The 24,839-nt window shown below is 36.1% G+C and overlaps 1 protein-coding gene and 1 long non-coding RNA gene across 2 annotated transcripts in view; one reads left to right on the plus strand and one right to left on the minus strand.

Annotated features, from left to right (window-relative positions):
* Positions 1 to 24,839, minus strand: part of LOC149777771 (heparan sulfate 2-O-sulfotransferase 1-like) — a 161,029-nt gene that overhangs the window by 8,548 nt on the left and 127,642 nt on the right. The window contains exons 5-6 of the mRNA XM_089938807.1: positions 16,885 to 17,023; positions 12,401 to 12,498 (exon numbers count right to left, since the gene is read on the minus strand). Coding sequence (XP_089794933.1) covers positions 12,401 to 12,498; positions 16,885 to 17,023 — 237 coding nt within the window. The remainder of the gene's footprint in view (positions 1 to 12,400; positions 12,499 to 16,884; positions 17,024 to 24,839) is intronic.
* LOC149777772 (uncharacterized) lies at positions 3,566 to 4,659 on the plus strand. Its single transcript, XR_016415307.1, has 2 exons — positions 3,566 to 3,626; positions 4,210 to 4,659. It is a non-coding gene; the product is annotated as an uncharacterized LOC149777772 (long non-coding RNA).

The raw sequence follows: 24,839 nt of genomic DNA on the forward strand, positions 1-24,839 counted from the left end.
TCAAGTTTACATTTTTCTATGTACACTTTCACAGAATGGGAGACCTTCAAGTTTACATTTTTTTATGTACACTTTCACAGAATGGGAGACCATCAAGTTTACATTTTTCTATGTACACTTTCACAGAATGGGAGACCATCCAGCTTACATTTTTTTATGTGCACTTTCACAGAATGGGAGACCTTCAAGTTTACATTTTGTTATGTACACTTTCACAGAATGGGAGACCTTCAAGTTTACATTTTTATTATGTGCACTTTCACAGAATGGGAGACCACCAAGTTTACATTTTTGTATGTACACTTTTACAGAATTGGAGACCATCTTAATACTGTTGGCTTGGACAGTTTTAGTCATTAATTTACACAAGATGGAAGAATACAACATCAGAGATATTGCTATTCGCTGTCTTCCTAACTCTCATTAACATACAGCTCTAAATAATTACAATATTTTTCTAAATTTTATTATCTTTGTATTTCATTAGAAAATCTATTATAATAACTGTAACATAATTTGAGAACTTAATTGTGATTCTCTGTCAAAAACGTTTTCTGACATTGCTGCAAGTATTACTAGTAGTGTAACAATACTCAAGTCAGACAACCACTATCAGGTCTAATCATTTATCTGAGTTGCCTCCCTTGAATAAACCACTAACAGGATAGGCCAGTGGACCTTTACTTTCTTACTAATTTTTGTAAGACCGTAGTGTTTGTTACCATCATTAGTAATAAAAACTATAATTGGCAGAAGACAATGGACATTGTCTAATTATGCACAGAGAAACTGAAATCTCTCCAAGCCCACCAAAAATATCATTTGCATGCCATCTAAATGAATGTAAAAACCCTTCCTATGCTTCATGTTTGTGCTAACATCAAGGATTCTTTGCTGACAGTGAAATATGTTCTGCTATAACTCATTAATGATGTTTGAGCCTTTAATAAAAACCAGAACTTAATATACTGAATGTTATTTCACAACTTTCAAAGATCATTATGGAAGAAACTTATTCCACAGTAAAACCTCACAACTAGCACAAAAACTGTACTGAGGAAAGGTGGTATTGGAATTGGAAGGTGTTCTAATGTCAAAGGGTGTACATTACCCATTGGTGTAGCACAGGAAATACTACCCTCAGGTATCACAAGGCTGTGCTGAGTGTTTGATGCAAGCTTCTGATCCCAAAGGTGACATTTTTCTGACCAATACCAATGCATAATGAAGAGTCATAGTGTGAATAATGATGCAACTTATAACAGCCAAAAATCCTTTGAAAATTTCTTCATGTTATAAGACTGCATAAAATGTCAAGCTTCCAGTGAAAAATTCAGTTCCAGTTTTATATGTTTAAACACGTACTGGTGTTCAGTGAACCATGGTAGTGTCCGATGAGGTAATGGCAATAATAACACAGTGTCCAGATTATGTACCGAAAGAAGATACCTTTGTACTGAATACTTCCTGCGCAATTTTTCATACTGAACAAGTACAGAAAAGCCAACTGTTATTCATATGATTAAATGAGACGGACAAAAATAGTGACATAGTTCAGAATTAATTTTCCTTTCATAAATAATAATGAGACTATGAATGTCAAAAAATAACAATTATAACAGCTGTTCAACTCAGAATGACATTATATTTAGCTAAGTAGTGCGACACTTGACCTCATCTGCTATACACCGTAGAATGCAACTGCATTTAACATTTGAAGATGTATGTTGCAGTTAACATTAATTAAGGACACTTTAATTAAGGACACTGAGAAGAAATGATGATGGTGGAAATCAGGTTTTTTATTAGTTATGTACACCATAATTACTGCAATGGAAGAATGCTGTAGAATGATGAAAGATACATTAGAACCTGTCTTGAAAGACCACCCCTTCTGCCAAAAAATTATGGTCTCTCAAGACTGGTCATAAAACTATATAAATCAATCAGTCTGTGCTTTGAGGGCCTGGTCTCTCAAGACAGGTGGTCTTTCATAGCAATGGTCTTTCAAGACAGGTTTTACTTAGTTATATTCCCCATCAAAGTTTAACATTGAAAAACAATCATAATGTAGGAATTTGAGAAAAGTATGTTCTTTTATTATACCAGCTGGAAAATAACCACACAAAGCTGTAATGGAGGGTAGTTACATTTGGGGGTTGTTGTAATTGAGGACAGTCACATTTCAGGGATGATTGTATTGAAGGATAGTTGCAATTCAGAGGTGGTTGTAATGAAGGACAGATAAATTTCAGTGGTTTTAATTCCATGGTTGCTTGTAATAGAGAACAGTCAGATTGCTGGGGTAGCTGTGATGGGAAATAGTTACATTTCATTGGTTGTTGAAATTTACGATAGTCACATTTCAGGTTTGGTTAAATGGAGGACAGTCACATTTGAGGGTGGTTGTGTTGAGGGATAGTCACACTTCAAAAGGGATTGTAGTAGAGGAGAGTCATATTTAATTGGTGGTTTTTATTCAGGATAGTCACTTTTCAGGGATGGTTTTAAAGGAGGTCAGTTACATTTCTGGGGTAGATGTACTGGAGGATAGTCACATTTCTGGGGTGGTTATAATGGAAGTCGGTTACATTTTGGTCTGTAAAGGAAGATAGTTTGATTTCAGGGGTGGTTGTGATGGAAGATAGTTACATTTCAGATGTGGCTGTAACAGAGAGTCATATTTCAGGATAGTTGTATTGGAGGATAGTCACATTTCTGGGGTGGTTGTGATAGAGGATAGTTACATTTCTGGGATGGTTTCAATTTAGGAGTCAAAATGTTATAATGGGGAACAGTCACATTTCACAGATGGCTTTGATGGAAAACAGTCACATTTCAGGGGTGGTTGTAAAAGGATAATCACATTTCAGGGGTGGTTGTAATTTAGGACAGTCACATTTCAGGGGTGGTTGTAATTTAGGACAGTCACATTTCAGGGGTGGTTGTAATTTAGGATAATCACATTTCAGGGTCATGGAGGACAGTCACATTAATAGGGTGGTTTTAATTTATGATATTCACATTCCTGGACTGGTTGCATCGAATAGTCTTACTATATTTTGTGTGAAGTGGCAAATTTTATGTCGATCTAACAAGAATACATTAGCTGAGATCAGACAACCATTAATTAGATTTATGGAGACAAGCGCGTATCATATCGCCATACTACCGTGTACGGTAATGTCCTTTAGAGGGAGAATTCTGTTCCTAATTAAACATTTGTTTATACAGCAGCCAGGCGGACAATTTAGGACGAGGAAAACTTCATTTTCATGGTCAAGTTGTCACAATTGAGAGAATGCAGAAACTCTGTTACTCAAACTACCAGGGTCAAGTTGACCCTGACTTTGGCGCCTCTGGAGAAAGGCGGCAGAGATATTTGATTCTGATTGGTACGTTAAATGAGAGGGCGTGTTCCAACACAAAATTTCATAGGTTTTAATATCGCCCGCATCAAATTTTAATCAGTCTAAGCTTTTCCTACAAGAGGAGACCCAAAGGTTATGACTCCGGAAATTTGCAAGAAATTTCCGTAAAACTGTTGTCCAAAAAGGGGACAATTGTCGAAAGGAACCGACGAACTAATCTACCGATTAGGGGGAGGAAAAACGTTGATGGCAAAGGTAGTGTGACAATTCCATGGAATTTGTTGATGCCATATATAATGCTTTGCTGAAGTTATTTAATTGTATCTGCATGAATCTTTTTTCTATATTCGTGTAATAATTTGCTTTATGAAGTATAACTGTGTTGAGTTTATGCATAGGAAGTTGTACATTAATCTTCTGTAGATAAGTTTGACAAATTGTTTGAATTTGTCGTCTTCTTTGCATAAGAATGATGTTCTAAGAATTTAATGCATTACATTAGTTAATATGATTTCAAGAATCCGTGTGAATTCGCCGAATTTAGAAGATTTCACGTATGATTAAGAATAAGTGTGTATTGACGGAAATGATCTAGTAATTGATTGACGTGATGTATCCTATTTATTCGCTGTGTATGTGGTAATGTGTAAGGTCAAGGCGTAACGAATTAGCCATTTGACTAACTAGGGTCATTATAGGACATGTGGAGTCGATTGATAGCCTTAGCGTCTGTTTAGCACTGATAGTGAAATCTGATAACGAGGGAGAATAATGAAGAATTAACCGTTTCATAAATAATGGGAAATTTAGGTTGTCTCTATTTATATTTATTTAAAAGGGAGAAAATAGCTCCAGAGACGTATGAACGAATGAGTGATGTTATTCTGAGACCTATACGGAGAAGCATAGAGAAGAGTGCAGTGAGACATATAATCCTGTGACGCAACCCTGCGACGTGTTAATCTCTGAAGAAGTATTTTGAGAGTGTCCTGAGACGGGTGGTAGAAAGTATCATCCCGAGATCCAAGGGGTCTGAACAGCGACAGAGGATGCAAAAACAGACTGAGGACGAGCAGGTTATGAAATCATACAAGACGTTGACTTCGATTGTTCACTCGATCTTATGATGAACTAAATCTATCAGTAACAGATTGGCTATCTTATTTAGATCTATTTGCGTTTTCTTTGTATTTCGGTGAAAGTTAAATTTCTAAAAGCAGAGTACACTCCTGATGTAATGAATTTTCACAGTGTTTGGATGTAATTGATTAAATTGTTTGTTTATATGTACGGGGGCTCGTGTTGGTTTGTTCTATATACCTGCTCAGATCTCTATCTATTCCACCTATAAGTTTCACCACTTATATTTCTATTTACTCGAACCGGGCAATAACATCGAAGGCAGTCAACCCCTAGATAACGAAAACCAAATACGGAGGGACATTCACTCCCCCCGTGTAACATTTTGGAAGCCACCAATCATCACTTCATAGCTATGAGTCAAAGCACATCACTGAAACTAATGTAACTTAATTACATTTTAATATTTGTACTATCATGTGACTAAACAATTTAAAATGTCTGAAATTTTACACATCAGGTCTTGTTTTAGCTTGTGACAGAAAGAGCAAAGGATGTTAGATTACTCGGTTGGACTAATCAGATTCATTAGATCTGTGCAGAAAATGGAATGAGGCAAAATTATACAGGCATTTCTTGCAGGATAAAATTTAATGAAACCGGATATTAACTTCAGCCCCACATTAGTGTGGATAATACTTCAGCCCCAAATTACTGTGGATAATACTTCAGTCCCACAATACTGTGGATAATACTTCAGCCCCACATTACTGTGGATAATACTTCAGCTCCAAATTACTGTGGATAATACTTCAGCCCCAAAATGCTGTGGATAATACTTCAGCCCAACAATGATGTGAATAATACTTCAGCCCCACATTACTGTGGATAATACTTCAGCCCCACAATGCTGTGAATAATACTACAGCCCCACAATGCTGTGGATAATACTTCAGCCCAACAATGATGTGGATAATACTTCAGCCCAACAATGATGTGGATAATACTTCAGCCCAACAATGATGTGGATAATACTTCAGCCCCACAATGCTGTGAATAATACTTCAGCCCCACAATGCTGTGGATAATACTTCAGCCCAACAATGATGTGGATAATACTTCAGCCCCACATTACTGTGGATAATACTACAGACTCATAAATGCTGTGGATAAAACTTCAGTCTCACAATGCTGTGGATAATACTTCAGTCTCATAAATATAAATGCTTTACAAAAAGTCTCACAAATTTTGATTCACCTAATAAAAGTGTTGACTCTTTAAAGCTTGTTCGATACACATTTTTTTTACTTTGACTTTATTTCCATTTTTTTTACATGTAATCCTGTCTATTCATGCAGAGAATTTGATTTACAAATGTCTTAGTATTATATTAATACAAACACAAGGGGAATTTACTAAAAAATTCCTCTTTTGGGGAATTACTTAATTCAATGCTGAATTATTGGCCATGTCAGGGCTGGCAAAGGAATAATTTGTTTTATTGGGAACAAAATGTACTGGTACTTGAAATATGGGAGGGATTTTTCTCATATTCCTTTTTATGTATGATCATGTTTTTAAGTGCTGAAAACAATGAGGAATACCTAGTTTACCACGTGAGTGTTGTCTTTCATCACATGACCTATTACTGAGATCATAGTAAGCAAAAACTGACAAAAACTTCCGGATGTTCATGATCACTCTAGCATTTTCTCAACATAGTCCAGTTGTTGTTGTTGTTGTTGTAGGATTTAATACCATTTTTCAGCACACGATAGGCTATACATGGCGGCCAGTATTAATGGTGGAGGAAGAACCTGGGAAATCCCCGGAAAGAACCACCGACCCTTGAGAAGCTACTGCCAAACTTTCTCACATACCTACATTGGCCGAATCTGAGACTTGAACCTATGCAGATAGAGGTGAGATGGCAGTGATCCATAACAGAGAGTGCTTTAGACCACTCAGCCATTCGAGGCCCATCAACATAATCCTGATAAACATTAACTGCAAAATATTTACATCCTAAAATGTTCAGCAGTTGTAGTTAGTATTCCACAAACAAGACATTTGCAATGCTCAACCTAGCTATAGAAGTCTGTATTCTGGTTGTGAGTAGAAAAAGCCCTTGTTGTAAATATTATATTTCCCAAAATTAATTTTCTCATGATTTTAAAACAAAATATTAAATTTGTGATCCAAGCTGAATCTTGGGGTCAAGAGTGGACTTCAGTTTTTACCTGCTGACATTTTTCTTATTATTATTTTATAAAATATCTTTATTACACAATTCTGACAGGGGCCTCGAGTGGCCGAGTGGTCTAAAGCGCTCTCTGTTATGGATCACTGCCATCTCACTTCTGTCTGCGTAGGTTCGAGTCTCGGATTCGGCCAATGTGTGTATGTGAGAAAGCTTGCCAGTAGCTTCTCGAGGGTCGGTGGTTCTTTCCGGGGATTTCCCAGGTTCTTCCTCCACCAATAATACTGGCCGCCATGTATAGCCTATCGTGTGCTGAAAAATGGCATTAAACCCTACAACAACAACAACAACAATTCTGACACTCTATTGCCATTACCTGCATGACCATTCTATGAAGCACTATACTGCCATTATCTGCATGACCATTCTATGAAACACTGTACTGCCATTACCTGCATGACCATTTTATAAAACATTGTACAAGCTGCCATTATCTGCATGACCATTCTATAAAACACTGTACTGCCATTACCTGCATGACCATTCTATGAAACACTGTACTGCCATTACCTGCATGACCATTCTATAAAACACTGTACTGCCATTACCTGCATGACCATTCTATGAAACACTATACTGCCATTATCTGCATGACCATTCTATGAAACACTGTACTGCCATTACCTGCATGACCATTCTATGAAACATTGTATTGCCATTATCTGCATGACCATTCTATGAAACACTGTATTGCCATTACCTGCATGACCATTCTATGAAACACTGTGCTGCCATTACCTGCATGACCATTCTATAAAACACTGTACTGCCATTACCTGCATGACCATTCTATGAAACACTATACTGCCATTATCTGCATGACCATTCTATGAAACACTGTACTGCCATTACCTGCATGACCATTCTATGAAACATTGTATTGCCATTATCTGCATGACCATTCTATGAAACATTGTACTGCCATTACCAGCATGACCATTCCATGAAACATTGTACTGCCATTACCTGCATGACCATTCTATAAAATACTGAACTGCCATCATCTGCATGACCATTCTATAAAATACTGTATTGCCATTACCTGCATGACCTTTCTAAAACAATGACAAAATATTATTGCATGCATGACTGTTTTATCCATCATGATGTCATGATTCATTCATATTTCTGACCATTATGTTTGGCTATTTCTGACCATTATGTTTGGCTATTTCTGACTAGTATGTTTGGCTATGTCTGACCATTATGTTTGGCTATTTCTGACCATTATGTTTGGCTATTTCTGACCATTATGTTTGGCTATATTTGACCTTTATGGTTGGCTATTTCTGACCATTATGTTTGGCAAAGTACATTTATTTGCTTAAAATGTAAATAATCTTCACAAATATTGTATTTTCTCAACAATAAAATTCATAAGTGAATTTTCCTGAAAATGTAATTTAAACAGAATAGTATATGCCAGCATAGTTGTTAAATTGAATAATTAACTCGTAGCTATGATTATGAAACTCAACTGATTTTTGACATGAATGAATAATTCAACATAATCATATGGCAAACATGCCTTATCCTCTCTCTCCCTCCATTTCTGCTGTGAACAACAGTACTCCTCTACTACCATCCAGCAAACTAATTTCTTTGACTCTTACCATAATTATAAAAACTGTCTCACTCTGACTCTCTACCATAATTATAAAAACTGTCTCACTTTGACTCTCTACCATAATTATAAAAAGTGTCTCACTCTGACTCTCTACCATAATTATAAAAACTGTCTCACTTTGACTCTCTACCATAATTATAAAAACTGTCTCACTTTCAAATCTGACATACTGAACACAGTTGAGTTACACTGGCAACATGATGGGAGTAAGGTGAGTACAAGGGAGATAAAAAATGTTTGCACATCGACTCACATCATACTCCTTTATCAAAACAATGCCTTTCTCTGAAGACCAAACAAAAGTTTCTGGACTAACCAGTCACAGTCAACATCCTCTATTGACTGCGTAAAGCAGGGAGAAACCACTGATTGGTTAGGAAACACCTGGCCACTGACTGCTGAAAGCTGGTAACAATTACACATAACATATATATAGTAGGCAATTTTCAACACCCATTCTGACCAAGTGACCACTATAGAAAGGTGACCATCAGATGTTGTTATTGTAGGGTTTAACACCATTTTTCATTACAAGATAGGTTATATATGGCGGCCAGTATAAATGGAGGAGGAAGAACCCGGGAAAACCCTGGAAAGAACCACTGACCCACAAATGACCATTAGTAATAGTTTCACTACCCTCATCTTTCTGTTTTGTAGACAAATTTATGCAAGAAATAGTTCAATATGGAAATGCCTCATACATATGACTTGTTCTAATTGCTTTATCATAACACTTAACAAAACACAACTACAGCAGTCCCCTTCTTATACGGTCACCCCTTCTGCACTGGGAAAGTAGCCTTATAAGATGGGTGGCCTTTCATGGGGGGGGGCTAAAAAAAATTCTGAGCAGTATATGTAATGTACGTAGTAAGAAAGCTACATACGTCAAAGCATTTAATATCTTCATTTAATATCTTTGTTTAAAAGTAACATTAAATTATTAAAAGGTTCTTGTTGTCATAAGGACAGACTTGTTTCAACTGAATATACATTAATAGTTCCTATTCTTGACGTAAGTATTTTATGCAAGTGGGTATTGTTGTCATGCACATTGCAAAACCATTCAAAAATGTCATTGAAATCTTGGTACATACATAATTCTCTTTCCATTTGCTCCATTTTCCCACTGCTGTTGAATTATCTCCTTATCAGTTACGACATTATTTATTCGAGTCTTTTCTACATAAAATTGTTCGGCAAGTCCCCCCCCCCGGCCACCCCACCCGATGTCAAGTAGAATAAACGACTTTCTTCTAAAATAATACATCTCTGTTTACGTGATGACATGTTAATGTTTGGTAATGATTTATTCAGATGTTGCTAAGTGTATGCGATTTAATTATGCTGACAAAATGTTCCTAGACTGGATGAAATGCCTTCTTTGTATACGAATCGATAAATGTATTATCACATGATTTTTCGGTCTTTGTCTGGTACCCCATTTTGTTCAAGGTTAATTTCTCTGCATGTGTTAATCCACAAAATCTATTTTTAGCCTACGCTGACCATGTTATGATCTTGAAAAAATTTACATCCGGTTGTAATCATCAAAGAGAAGAACTCAAGAGATGTGTGAAGCCCAAACATCGGCTTTTATAGACAATAATATAATATTAATCCTAGTGTTACATGTACTTTAGTCAACACTTCTTTCAGTAACGGAAACCCGACAATGGGAGACATGTATCGACAGTAGAGATAATCTGATTACTTACCTTACATCACAATATGAATTAATTATTGGTTCTGGACACATTTGAAATAAAAAGTGGCCACTTGTGAGGGGAACATCTTACATTTATGTAATAATATGCTGGCTGCTGGTCATGTTAGAGGGGTGGCTATTCTTGAGGGGTACTTTTGAAAACAAACTCATCGGTGCCAAGGGATTCTGGCTTTTAGAAGCGGGTGGCCGCTGGTCAGAAGGGCCGTTCAAGAGGGGGACTACTGTACATTCATATATACAGAATCCCCTATGGTTGTTGTTGTTCTAGGGTTTAATGCCATTTTCAGCACAAGATAGGCTATACATGGCGGCCAGTATAACTGGTGGAGGAAGAACCCTGAAAAACCCAGGGAAGAACCACCGACCCACGAGAAGCTACTGACAGGCTTTCCCACGTACCCAGGCTAGCCGATACTTGGACTTGAACCCACACAGACAGAGGTGAGATGGCAGTGATCCGGAATGGTGAGCACTTTAGACCACTCGGCCACTCGGGGCCCCAATCCCCTATGGCATATATATCTTATGGTAATATGCTGGAAATCTTGCCTATCTTACAGGTGTGATGAAGGATGCAAACGAACTGTCAGCAAGCTTTGTCTATCTTACGGGTGTGATGTGAATGGAGCATCAGTCAATCCTGTCTATATTACAGGTGTGGAGTGAATGTGATTCCAGCAAACGTGTCTATCTTACAGGTGTGATGCAAATGGGATGCCAAAAAATCTTGTCTATTTTACAGGTGTGATGTAAATGGGATGCCAGCAGAACTTGTCTAACTGAACAGTTGTGGTGCAAATGGGATGCCAGTCAATCATGTCTATCTTACAAGTGTGATGAAGGATGCAAATGGGATGCCAGCAAATCTTGTCTATCTTACAGGTGTGGTGCAAATGGGATCCCGGTCAATCTTGTCTATCTTACAGGTGTGGTGCAAATGGGATGCCAGCAAATCTCCTATCTTACAGGTGTGATGAAGGATGTAAATGGGATGCCAGCAAATATTGTCTATCTTACAGGTGTGATGAAGGATGTAAATGGGATGCCAGCAAATATTACATATCTTACAGGTGTGATGGAGGATGCAACTGGGAAGCCAGCAAATCTTGTCTATCTTACAGGTGTGGTGCAAATGGTATGCCAGCAAATCTCTTCTATCTTACAGGTGTGATGAAGGATGCAAATGGGATGCCAGCAAATCTTGTCTATCTTACAGATGTGGTGCAAATGGGATGCTGGTCAATCTTGTCTATCTTACAGGTGTGGTGCAAATGGGATGCCATCAAATCTTGTCTATCTTACAGGTGTGGTGTAAATGGGACGCCAGCAAACTGTGTCCATCTTACAGGTGTGGTGCAAATGGGATGCCAGCAAATCTTGTCTATCTTACAGGTGTGGTGCAAATGGGATGCCAGCAAATCTTGTCCATCTTACAGGTGTGGTGCAAATGGCATGCCAGCAAATTGTGTCCATCTTACAGGTGTGGTGCAAATGGGAAGCCAGCAAATATTACATATCTTACAGGTGTGATGGAGGATGCAACTGGGAAGCCAGCAAATCTTGTCTATCTTACAGGTTGGTGCAAATGGTATGCCAGCAAATCTTTTCTATCTTACAGGTGTGATGAAGGATGCAAACGGGATGCCAGCAAATCTATTCTATCTTACATGTGTGATGGAGGATGCAAATGGGATGCCAGTGTGTCCTGTATAGTTTACAGGTGTGGTACAAATAGGATGCCAGCAAAGGCTGAGATACAAAACAGACTCATGTCATCATACTGAGAGACAGCTGAACCATATTCACACAATGCTGAATCTCACCTACACACTGTACCATGATGACCTCCAACTACACCTGAAGACAAGCCAATGGTAACCTCTGCGCTATGATAAGCCTCCCACAATACCTGAAGAACGCAATAATAACCTTTCACAACACCTGAAGACTGCAATGACAACCTCCCATAACATCTGAAGACAATCCAATGATACCCCTCCCATAACTCCTGAAGACTGTGCAATGATACCCCCTCCCCAGCATCTGAATTGCAGTACATGTCTTACCACTTGCTTCTGAAGGTGAGACAAAAAAAGGAAGTTGGATAAATAAACTTATTCTGTAATGCAGATACTTTTCATGGATGCAAATCGGGCAATTGTTTTCAAAAACAAAATTTTAACTTGGTTATTGTCATACTATAGTTGTTGCTTATCTAGACAGGTCATGGTAACGATACATTTTGAAAGTTTATATCTTCTAAAATTTCTCCACTGCTAAAAATGAATTCTACATGGTACAGAATGTATATTTCTGATGAAGTCCTTACCGGCAACCAGCAGACTGACCACAAAAGAAAGGAATCTGCAGCCACAGGTTTTCTGGATCACAGTCATGCCCTCCTTTCTCCACACACTCATCAAAACTCTGAAATATATCCAAATTGTGATAAACCCTGAAAACAGTTCAAATTTTTACAGAAGCACATCTATAATTGGAATGAACCATCTCACTGGAGGAAAATGTCGAAATTTACAGCAATACAATTCATAAATTACATACTGTATATGCCCTAATTAACACACCCGGGGGGGGGGATTACAATTTCCAAATGGGAAGGGTTTGTTAAAGCACAATAATGAAAGATAAAGTTGTTCTTTTTCTTATAATGGCCACAAGTACATATGGGGGTCTTTCTGACACTGAATTCAGTCATTGTAAATATCAGCACAGTTAAAATGATCAATTGATAAATTTTCCCACTCAGCAGCAGGTTGAAGTAGGACCGATAAGTCTTTGAACTTGCCACCCAGCTAAAGCATCATGTTTATTACTACCAGTGATTGTGATATTAAATTTTTTTACATTGATACAGACATTGTAACAGTGTGATCAACTAGGACTTCCACATCATGGATATGAAGCACACTGGTATTGAAAAACACAGGTCTTACACAGTATTTTTAAAATGTTCTGCTTTTAAAAAAGGGGAGGGGGCATTAATTAGAGAATAAACACTTTACAGTATTCCCTCATTATAACACTATCCATGGGAGGCACAGTATAATACCTCATAGTAAGACTGCCTTATAATGAAGTACCTGATACATGCAATTCATCACATTACCCACCTTATAACAGGACCCATTATCATAACTGGCCTTATATGCAGGGAGTGGTACATACCACTGGAACTTTTGATGCCACTGTGATGTCATGATCTTTCCTCGTGACCCAGTGCAATGGTGAATAATACTGACATTATAATCTTTCCCTGTGACATAGTGCCATGGAGAATTACAGTAATATTATGCATTTTCCCTGTGCCAGTGCCAGTGCCAGTGAGAACTATACTGCGACATCATGATCTTTTCCTGCGACAGAGAGCCACTGAGAATTACCTTAACTGTGATAGAGTGCCATGGAGAATTATATTATGGTGCCATGATCCTTCACTGTGACAGAACCATGGAGAATTAAAATGTGGTGTCATGATCTTTGTGACAGAACCATGGAGAATTAAAATGTGTCATGATCTTTGTGACAGTGCCATGGAGAATTATATTGTGGTGTCATAATCCTTCACTGTGACAATGCCATCAAGAATTATACTATTTTGTCAGGACCTTTTCATGTGACATAGTGCCATGTAGAACTATAATGTGAAATTATGATCTTTCCTGTGATAGTTGTGCCATACTGAATTACCATGTGACATTATGATCTTTCCATGTGATAAGGTGCCATAGAGAATTACACTGTGAGATCATGATCATTCCTTGTAACACAGTGTCATTGAGAATTACATTGTCTTGCTATGTTTCCCACAAAAGTTTCCTAAATGGGTTAGAATTGGTATAACAGTCTTGTTTTGATGGATTTCAGGATATAAATGGTCAATTTACCATCAATGGCTGACCAATGATCAATACGTGGAGCTGGTCTGACAGATAATTGTGACTGTAAACATGAAGATCCACTGATCATCAATTCTCAGATACAAAAATACAAATGGCAGAAAATATCTCCTGATGACAGTGTCATGCCTTGGGCCATGATGTCACAATAGCAATGATATTTCTGACAGTGTATCATAGGTTTTACTGCCCCAAGTTTTGATGTTCAACAAATAAGATAGTGTGTTCCATTCTTGGTTGCTTTGGAATGTAGTCTTCATTGCTCAGATGTTGGCATGAGTCAATCTATAATATGGAGACTAAGCTTAGGAACCTGGTGGTAATAATCAGCCTTGGATGAGTGACCAATAACACTGATTGAAAACCATCTACTATTGATGGGGCCTAGTGATTGATTTTCATGCAAAGCAACCATTTAACACTCACTAAAAAGCATTTATTGAAGGGACCTTTTGATTGATTTGCATGCACAGAAACCATCTAACAATGACTGAAAAGCAGCTACTAAAGGGGCCTATTGATTGACTTGCATGCAGCAACCATCTAACACTGAAAAGCATCTACTGAAGGGGCCTGTTGATTGACTTGCATGCAAAGCAACCATCTAACACTGACTGAAAAGCATCTATTGAAGGGGCCTAATGACTGACTTGCATGCAAAGCAACCATCTAACACTGACTGAAAAGCATCTATTGAAGGGGCTTAATGACTGACTTGTATGAAAAGCAACCATCTAACACTGACTGAAAAGCATCTATTGCAGGTGGCTATTGCTTGATTTTCATGCACAGCATCCATCTAACATGGACTGAAAAGCATCTACAGAAGAAAACTTTTGACTGATTTGCATTCATAGTAACCATTTAACACTGACTGAAAAGCATCTACTGAAGTGACCTTTTGATTGATTTGCATGCAAAGCATCCATCTAACATGGACTGAAAATCATCTACAGAAGAAAACTTTTGACTGATTTGCATGCATAGTAACCACTTAACACTGACTGAAAAGCATCTACTGAAGGGGCCCATTATTTGATTTGCATGCAAAGCAACCATCTAACACCGACTGAAAAGCATCTATTGAAGGGGCCTATTGACTGACTTGCATGCAAAGCAACCATCTTTTAACACTGACTGAAAAGCATCTATTGAAGAGGGCCTATTTATTGACTTACATGCAAAGCAACCATCTAACACGGACTGAAGAGCATCTATTGAAGGGACTTATTGATGACTTTGCATGCTGGGATATACTGCTTAGCAGATATCATGTTGAAATGTATCAATTCCTTAGTACTCTTGAATGAGCTGGAGTCACCCAAAACTTGGATGAAATTTAGCAACTCACTGGTAACTGATGAGGAGTTACCCAATTTATCAACTCTTAGTACTCCTGAATGAATATAAGTTACCCAAATCTCAGACAATGATTAGAAGTTACCCAAATCTCAGACAATGGTTAGAAGTTACCCAAATCTCAGAAAATGATTAGAAATTACCCAAATCTCAGACAAGTGACAGATCAATCCAGGGAGATGCAGAGGACAACAATTCCTATTTCCAACTAACCCAGAACCCAAGAAATCAGTTGATTTTACATGCAACACGTAACACAAGAAGTCATTGTTGGGTTACTAAATTTCCATGTAGCCAGTCCATATTTTGTATAAAAAAGAGAATTCTAATAGAGATGGCTTTCCATGCATCCTCCAGGTATGTACAGAGTGGAATATGCTGGGATAAAAGTATCGTATATACTCGCTTGTAAGTCAGGTCAAACTGCAAGTAACAAAGACCCAGATCTGCCATTGCATAATGCACCAGCAGATCTGGGTCAATGCAGTTTGTTAGGACTAATTAGTAGAACCAGATCTGCCATTGCATAATGCACCAGCAAATCTGGGTCAATGCAGTTTGTTAGGACTAATTAGTAGAACCAGATCTGCCATTGCATAATGCACCAGCAAATCTGGGTCAATGCAGTTTGTTAGGACTAATTAGTAGAACCAGATCTGCCATTGCATAATGCACCAGCAAATCTGGGTCTATGCAGCTTGTTAGCACTAATCAGTAGAACAAGCATTACAGACCAAGATCTGCTGGTATATTATGTGACAGCAGAACAAGGTTTGTTTTGTTTGAAGTAGGAACTGATCTGTAAGTGAGTATATATTGTGTCTTTAATACACTGCATCATTTATTAATGGTTGACGCAGTAAGGAGAACATGTCTGTTAATTAGGATAACATATCTGTTACAGTTAATAGAATATATATGCTACAATCAAGAGAACATATTTGCGACAATTAAAAGAACGTGTTTATCTGTTGCAAACTTTCTTGAAAATGCACGAAGAAACTGGGGATCCCCTATTTCACACTTAGCAAATATAATGTGAGATCTTACTTTAAAAGAACAAGAAACCCAAGTGAACACAGTACTGCTTACTTGACTTTGACAGATGATAGTTCTGAGAAAAGGAAATATGGATGGGATGCATATTTTGTAGTCAGTATCCTAAACTTCATGTAATCAGATGTGGATAAATGATATTTGGTCTCATCTGCAATTTTAGAGGGATCATTATACAACAATGAAGTTTTCAAAAAATGCTGATGCCGCCTAATCCATAGTTTAAGTCAGGGGTTGGGTGTACAAATAGTCATATTTTTACAATAAAATTGCTAATATCTGCAATAGCATCCAACTGTAGTTGTAGGGCATTTATTATGTACCAGATGCTGAAATGTAACTTCAAACAAATAACCACGGTGCTTGTATGCCAATTGATGATGTTGAAATGTAGCATATAAACAGTATCCACGGTCATCACATGCTGACAAAAGTTACACGGAATTAATTCAGAAAAAGTTTTCACCCTTTCAAAACTGACCTCTTTATCTCCTGCTTTTTTCCTCTTCAGGTTGGGACGGAAATCATCGCCGTAACGAATGAAATAATAATAAGACAGCATTCTGTCCAAAGGATCCCTGATGATATTGATGTATATTGGTCTCCTGTAGTAACCAAACCTGGAATAGACAATTATTAACAATGTTACAACCTTCACCATGAAATACCACAAAAATATACATTTATTTAACAAGGCTTCAACCTTCACCATGAAATACCATAAAAATATACATTTATTAACAATGTTATAACCTTTACCTTGAAAATACTAAAATTCTTAAGTCATTTCTGACTAAAATAGTCATCACTCTACGAAAAATAAAAATGTGTTCACAGAACACATATGCCCCACTATTGTACATAAAATATAAGATATAGAGAGAGAGATGGACTAGGTACAAATAATTGCAGAAATCACAAGTTCTGGGGTCACTGTTACATCTATCATTTTGATACATAATGCAGCTACGGCAAAAATCCATTAGCAGCATTTAAAGCGTTAGAATGCATAATACAACCGTTCTTAAATAGTACAAGGTCATAACTGACATGTCCAATGCAGCATATTTTCATTAACTTATTGTTAATGACCTTTCACTTCTTCAGTCATTTTAATGGCAATAGATTAGCTGAACATAGTTTCTGATTTATTGTTTGTTTGGTTATTTGGGTTACCACACTGGATCACACTTGTAAAAATCAGAGCATATTTTCCTTAAGTGATCTGATATGCTGTTTCATTCCTGCAGTAATTTCAATGCAAAGATTTGCTGAACCAAATTTTTGATCTATTGTTCACTGGGTTAAATTGGGGTATGACTTTGGTTCTTGCCTTGTAGACATCAGAGTTATGGCCTTTTGGGAATGATATATCTAAAAGAAATAGGAAAGAAGTATGGCCCTTGGAGAATGTAATAGCTTTCTGCAAAATAAAGGCATAATCTATTGTGTCACACTACCAATGCACACTGCAGTAATGGATGAATACAAATGTGAATTTGCTCTAATAGTCTTGGATTGGTCTCATTTGCAATACTGCTTTCAAGTGATCTGTAGGGCAATTGACAATCATAAATATTAAGAATTGTGAATGTCTGAACCTATTTGGAGCTTGAAAACATTCATAAAAGAAATGACTTTCCAGTACATTACAACTTAAAGATTCCAACAGAATTCAGCCATTGTAAATACTTCCATCTATTGTATAATGCACCAGATTGATGAATCTTGTGACTTTACACAAATAAACGCAGGACAATATGCTCTCAAAGAAGTAAATGTAGTGGAATTCTGGCAGTTTACATCTCATTTGTATATATTGATTACATGTGTAAAACCCTCTGTACTATAGCATACTATGACAAATTTCCACATTTTCTGTAATGACATTTCAGATGAGTAGAAATTCAAATTCCAAAGGTTCTCTCCCTTTTTTGAGATGCAACAATTGCCTGAATCTTGCATCCATTGGTTATAAGAAAATTACACAAGTCACTCTCAGACAAAATATGTTGATTTGATGGGTTTCTTTGTTTTAAAGCTATGTTAAAAATGCTATGTGGACTTCATATGTTGATCTGATGGGTGTCTTTGTTTTAAAGCTATGTTAAAAATGCTATGTGGACTTCATATGTTGATCTAATGGGTTTCTTTGTTTTAAAGCTATGCTAAAAATGCTATGTGGACTTCATATGTTGATCTAATGGGTTTCTTTGTTTTAAAGCTATGCTAAAAATGCTATGTGGACTTTATAGTTGAATCTCTTGTAAAAGGGATTAGCAAACTAATTTAGATACTTTTTAATTTAAAAAAAAAACTAAAATACCCCCAACCCACCAAACCTCCACTTTCATGCCTATTTATCTTCTCTTTAATACTTATAATTAGCTCGCAGTTTCATCAGTGTTACTGAAGCACATGATTCCCCAGTACAGTTTCATCATCATCATCATAATAATAATAATAATAATAATAATAATAATGATGACTTTATTCAAAGAAGAAGCTCATTTGATCATCTGACCAATCTTCCATGAGGCCTTCTACAATGACATTTGTACACACACACACAGAGAGATATATATATATATATATATATATATATATATATATATATATATATATATATATATATATATATATATATATATATATAGATATAATGCACAATTTTTACAAGTTATGGTGTCTTTAGACAACAAATGCTGTTAGTAAATCGACAATTCATCTACTGTTACAATAAAATATGTACAAGGCTTCAAGGATGAGTACATACAGGATTCATACAAATAGTAGTATACAGGATTCATACAAATAGTAGTGTACAGGATTCATACAAATAGTAGTATACAGGATTCATACAAACAGTAGTATACAGGATTCATACAAATAGTATTATACAGGATTCATACAAATAGTATAGCAAACGTGTAAAACATTATTGGTGAGTATGTATTAAAAATGTTGTAAAAAGTAGAAGTGCTGAATTAAACAAAATCATACAAATAATTGTTTCTGTAGATGTTTACTAAAAACTTTTTAAAAGCTTGGCATGTTATCAGCTGACTTATATAAGGTGGTAAAAAAAAGAGCAAAACTCTTCTTATAAAATTCTGATTTTGGTTTAGGTGAATATAACGTGTTGTTTGAGATGGATCTTAGTTCATGCATATGTACATTTTTAACAAATTTCAAATTACATTTAAGATAATCAGTTGCCAAACCATGTAAGGATTTATAGACTAGTAACCCCTTCTGAAACTGAGTTCTCTGCTGAAATGGACGCCACTTTTGGGTTTTAAAAAGATCTTTAAGTTGTATCTAAATCAGCGTAAAAATAACTTTTGAAATTTCTGTAATCTTTCCTGATTTTCTGTACCACTATTACCCTAGACAGAACAACAATACTCTAGGCGTGGCATGATATATGCATTGTAGAATATCTTTCTCATTTCTTGAGGGAGATAAAATTGTATTCATCAGTGTTATTGAAGCACATGATTCCATAGTACAGTTTTAATACTGTTATTCAAGCACATGATTCTATAGTACAGTTTTAATACTGTTATTCAAGCACATGATTCCATAGTACAGTTTTAATACTGTTATTCAAGCACATGATTCCATAGTACAGTTTTAATACTGTTATTCAAGCACATGATTCCATAGTACAGTTTTAATACTGTTATTCAAGCACATGATTCCATAGTACAGTTTTAATACTTTTATTCAAGCACATGATTCCATAGTACAGCTTTAACTGTTATTCAAGCACATGATTCCATAGTACAGTTTTAATACTGTTATTCAAGCACATGATTCCACAGTACAGTCTTAATACTGTTATTCAAGCACATGATTCCATAGTACAGTTTTAATAGTTATTCAAGCACATGATTCCATAGTACAGTTTTAATACTGTTATTCAAGCACATGATTCTATAGTAGTTTTAATACTGTTATTGAAGCATGATTCCATAGTACAGTTTTAATACTGTTATTCAAGCACATGATTCCATAGTACAGTTTTAATACTGTTATTCAAGCACATGATTCCATAGTACAGTTTTAATACTGTTATTCAAGCACATGATTCCATAGTACAGTTTTAATACTGTTATTCAAGCACATGATTCCATAGTACAGTTTTAATACTGTTATTCAAGCACATGATTCCATAGTACATTTTCATCAGTTTTATTTTTGGATTTTTTAAAATAGTTTTATGTGTTTAATGTTATTTTTCAGCATATGACAGGTTATACATGAGGACCAAATATCAAACCCCCTGGGAAGAACCACCAACCCATTTGAAACTACTGGCAAATTTTCTCACATACCCATGTTATCCAAGCCCAAGACTTGTGCTCATACACACTGAAGTGAGATGTCAGTGATCTGTAAAGGTGAGTGCCTTAGACCATGTGGCCATCCTGGACCCATTCAGACATCCTGGACCCTATTCAGACATCCTGGACCCTATTCACAGATCCTGGACCCTATTCACAGATCATGGCCTATATTCACACACATACAAGATGATATTCAACATTAGATCTTATTAACAGGCATAAACTGTCCGCAATTTTGAAGACAAAAAAATCTAATATTTTATACATGTTCAATATTTCTGATGAAATTGAACGTTGTTAACAAGCCACAAAAAAAATATGCTAACATTATCTGTTGTTAAAATGCCAACATGAAATAATTTCTAAAATTGTTTGTTGCTATAATGTTCATGTGTAAATCAACATGCATCCAACTGCCCTGACTAAGATCTGCCATTTTATAATGTATATCTGCAAGTTGGGGTCGATATGATGTTGGCTTTGAATAAAGTTTGTATTTTATTTAAAGGAATTTTGGAATATATTGCTTATTAGTCTAATTATAGTTATCCTTCCTTAAAGGCACAAAAGTGTAGTGTTACAGGCAAGGTACTGGGATATATTATACAGTGTTACAGGCAAGGTACTGGGATATATTATACAGTGTTACAGGCAAGGTACTGGGATATATTATACAGTGTTACAGGCAAGGTACTGGGATATATTATACAGTGTTACAGGCAAGGTACTGGGATATATTATACATAGTACAGTGTTACAGGCAAGGTACTGGGATATATTATACAGTGTTACAGGCAAGGTACTGGGATATATTATACATAGTACAGTGTTACAGGCAAGGTACTGGGATATATTATACAGTGTTACAGGCAAGGTACTGGGATATATTATACAGTGTTACAGGCAAGGTACTGGGATATATTATACAGTGTTACAGGCAAGGTACTGGGAAGGTACTGGGATATATTATACATAGTACAGTGTTACAGGCAAGGTACTGGGATATATTATACAGTGTTACAGGCAAGGTACTGGGATATATTATACACAGTACAGTGATCTCCATTAAAATACTGTTTATGTTGTTGTGATTTGTATTTTTAACGTAGCTTTAACAATGTTGCAGTCATATCACCACGATCTTTGCAATGTGGCAGTTTATAGTGATGTCTAGCAATGGGGCATCATGCCGCAGACATGTAGCATGATGTCCATACCAGTCACATTATCCTGACACAAGGCCGACCAGTCCTAACACTAACCTCTTAAAGCTGAATGCCAACAAGGCAGCTGTAAGTACCATTTTTATAAGTCTTTGGTATTACTTGGCTGGGGATCGAACTCATGACCTCTTGCATCCGAGGCAGACACTCTAACCACTAGGCCACTGGAGTGGTATAAAATAATGTTTAAGGCAATTGTAAATGTGTACCATGTTATATGTGAAAATGTTTACAATGTCTACACCTGATATGTAAATTCTACTACTAAGCATTCCAGTTACTTGATATTCATGTGTGGATGCAGAAATTCCAGATTTACTGTGATTTGTGACTGGATATTTGAATTACATGTATTTGATTTGGAATGGTATATTAGACATAGATAGACATAGATACAAAGTATAGTATACATATATAGACATAGATACATAGTATATTAGACATAGACATAGATACACAGAATAGTAAACATAGACATATATACAAAGTATAGTAGACATAGACATAGATACATAGTATAGTAGACATAGATACATAGTACAGTAGACATAGATAGACATAGATACATAGTATAGTAGACATAAATAGACATAGATAAATAGTATAGTAGACATAGATACATAGTACTGTAGACACATATAGACAGATATCTAGTATAGTAGTCATAGATAGACACATATACACAGTATAGTAGTCATATACAGACATAGATACATAGTATAGTAGTCATAGATATAGATATATAGTACAGTAGACAGATAGACAGAGATACACAGTATAGTAGACATAGATATATATTATAGTAGACACAGTCATAGATACATAGTATAGTAGTCATAGACATAGATACACTGTATAGTAGACATAGATAGACATAGATACATATTATAGCAGACATAGATATATATACATAGTATAGTAGTCATAGACATAGATACATAGTATAGTAGACATAGATAGACATAGGTGCATAGTATAGTAGCCATAGATGGGCATAGATACATAGTATAGTAGACATAGATAGACACAGATACATAGTATAGTAGACATAGATTTTATTTTATGTCAGAATTGCATCACATATTAAGGACCATTACCTCGTTGGAGCTTTTTATTGTGTAAAAATGGATGGATAACATTATGTCAGTTGGGAGACTGGCATATGTCCATATTTTTTCCTAGATAGATGAATTTAATTATTCCTATCAGTTAACATTTAAACCTCGCTTGTCATAGGATGGGGTCCATATTGCGGCCCTCCCCCCATTATCTATTCCCTGATACCCTTAGTTTTATTTGTAATGAGCCCATAATGGGAATGGACCATGATATTTTTTCCCCAATTCCCCTCGGGCAATCCATTTGAAAAGTGGCTGCCAAAATGGGCAATCAATTTGAAAAGTGGCTGTCAAACTGTTGATAGTAATAGTATTTAAAAAAAAACGTTTCAGAAGGCAGGGTAAGGAAAATTCCCATGGTTGCAGCCAATCCGTAAAATGAATACTGTGCAAGAATTTAATGAACTTATTTAGACCAATCACCGCTTGACTGATTGTGAATTTTATGGCACATCAGCACTGTAAGGCTATATAGCATCAGAAAAAAGATCACCTACATGATAAGAAAGGTTCATTACTAATCAGCAATAAAAGTACACAAACACAACAATGATATGGTAAAAATATATGATACTTCCAGATCAATGGGGGTTGGGGTTGTAAATGATATGGTAAAAATATATGATACTTCCAGATCAATGGGGGGTTGGGGTTGTAAATGATATGTATAAAGGATACTTTGAGAATAAAAGATAAATTAGAGTGATTAACAGTGCAAATGCTGTTTAAAAATACTCAAAGAAAATAGGACTGCAGAATAATGCAAATGATATGTTAACATAATGCCATATCAAAAATAAGATTGCAGAATAATAAAAGAGACATGTTAACATAATACCATATAAAAAATAAGAGACTGCATGGTAAAGTGTACTGACCATGTGATAAAATTACATAATGTAACACAATGTGTTACCATACTGCCTTATAAATGGGTCATCATACTGGGGGTACGATATAGAGGATAACCATACTTTCATTACTATGCTAATGCTTCATGATTACCATATATACTAGCTTATAAGTTGAGTCAAACTGTAAACAACAAAGATCCTGATCTGCCATAGCATAATGTGCCTGCATACCAGGGTATATATTGTTTGTTCTACTGATTACTCCAAACAAACTGCATAGACACTGACCTGCCAGCACATTATGTGATGACAGATCTGGGTCTGTGCAGTTTGATGTGAGCAGTCAGTAGAACAAATAAAATAGACACTGACCTGCCAGCACATTATGTGATGACAGATCTGGGTCTGTGCAGTTTGCAGTTGACTCATAAGTGAGTATATTTGGTACCAGTGTTTAGTAATTTAAAACCATAACTGCCTGGGCCTTTGGATGAATCAGGCTTTTTCCTCCAAAGCCAATCATAAAGCAACCTCATTTCTATCGAATCTATCAGTAACTTTAGAGAATTAACAAACCAGAACAATAATTTTACAACCATAAAATTAACACCAACCAAAAAATCAATCTCACAACCTGCTTGTAAATTAAATGAATCAGTTCCCCAAAATTAGCAGTGAATATAATCCTGGGAACTTGTAAATTCTTTGCTGATTTATTGCAGCTGAATTTCTGATTATATGGAACTTAATGAAATGAAGTGAATTAATGCGGAGTTTTCACACCCGATACTTGATTAAGTTCATCTGTCAAAAACGTTGTCTAGACTACTTTCTGGTATAAATGAGAGGGACAAACTAGTCATTTGATTATTTGGTGAGTCAACCTTTA

The sequence above is a fragment of the Sinohyriopsis cumingii genome, chromosome 17, assembly GCF_028554795.1.
Source record: "Sinohyriopsis cumingii isolate HCF-2022 chromosome 17, ASM2855479v2, whole genome shotgun sequence".
NCBI lineage: Eukaryota > Metazoa > Mollusca > Bivalvia > Unionida > Unionidae > Sinohyriopsis > Sinohyriopsis cumingii.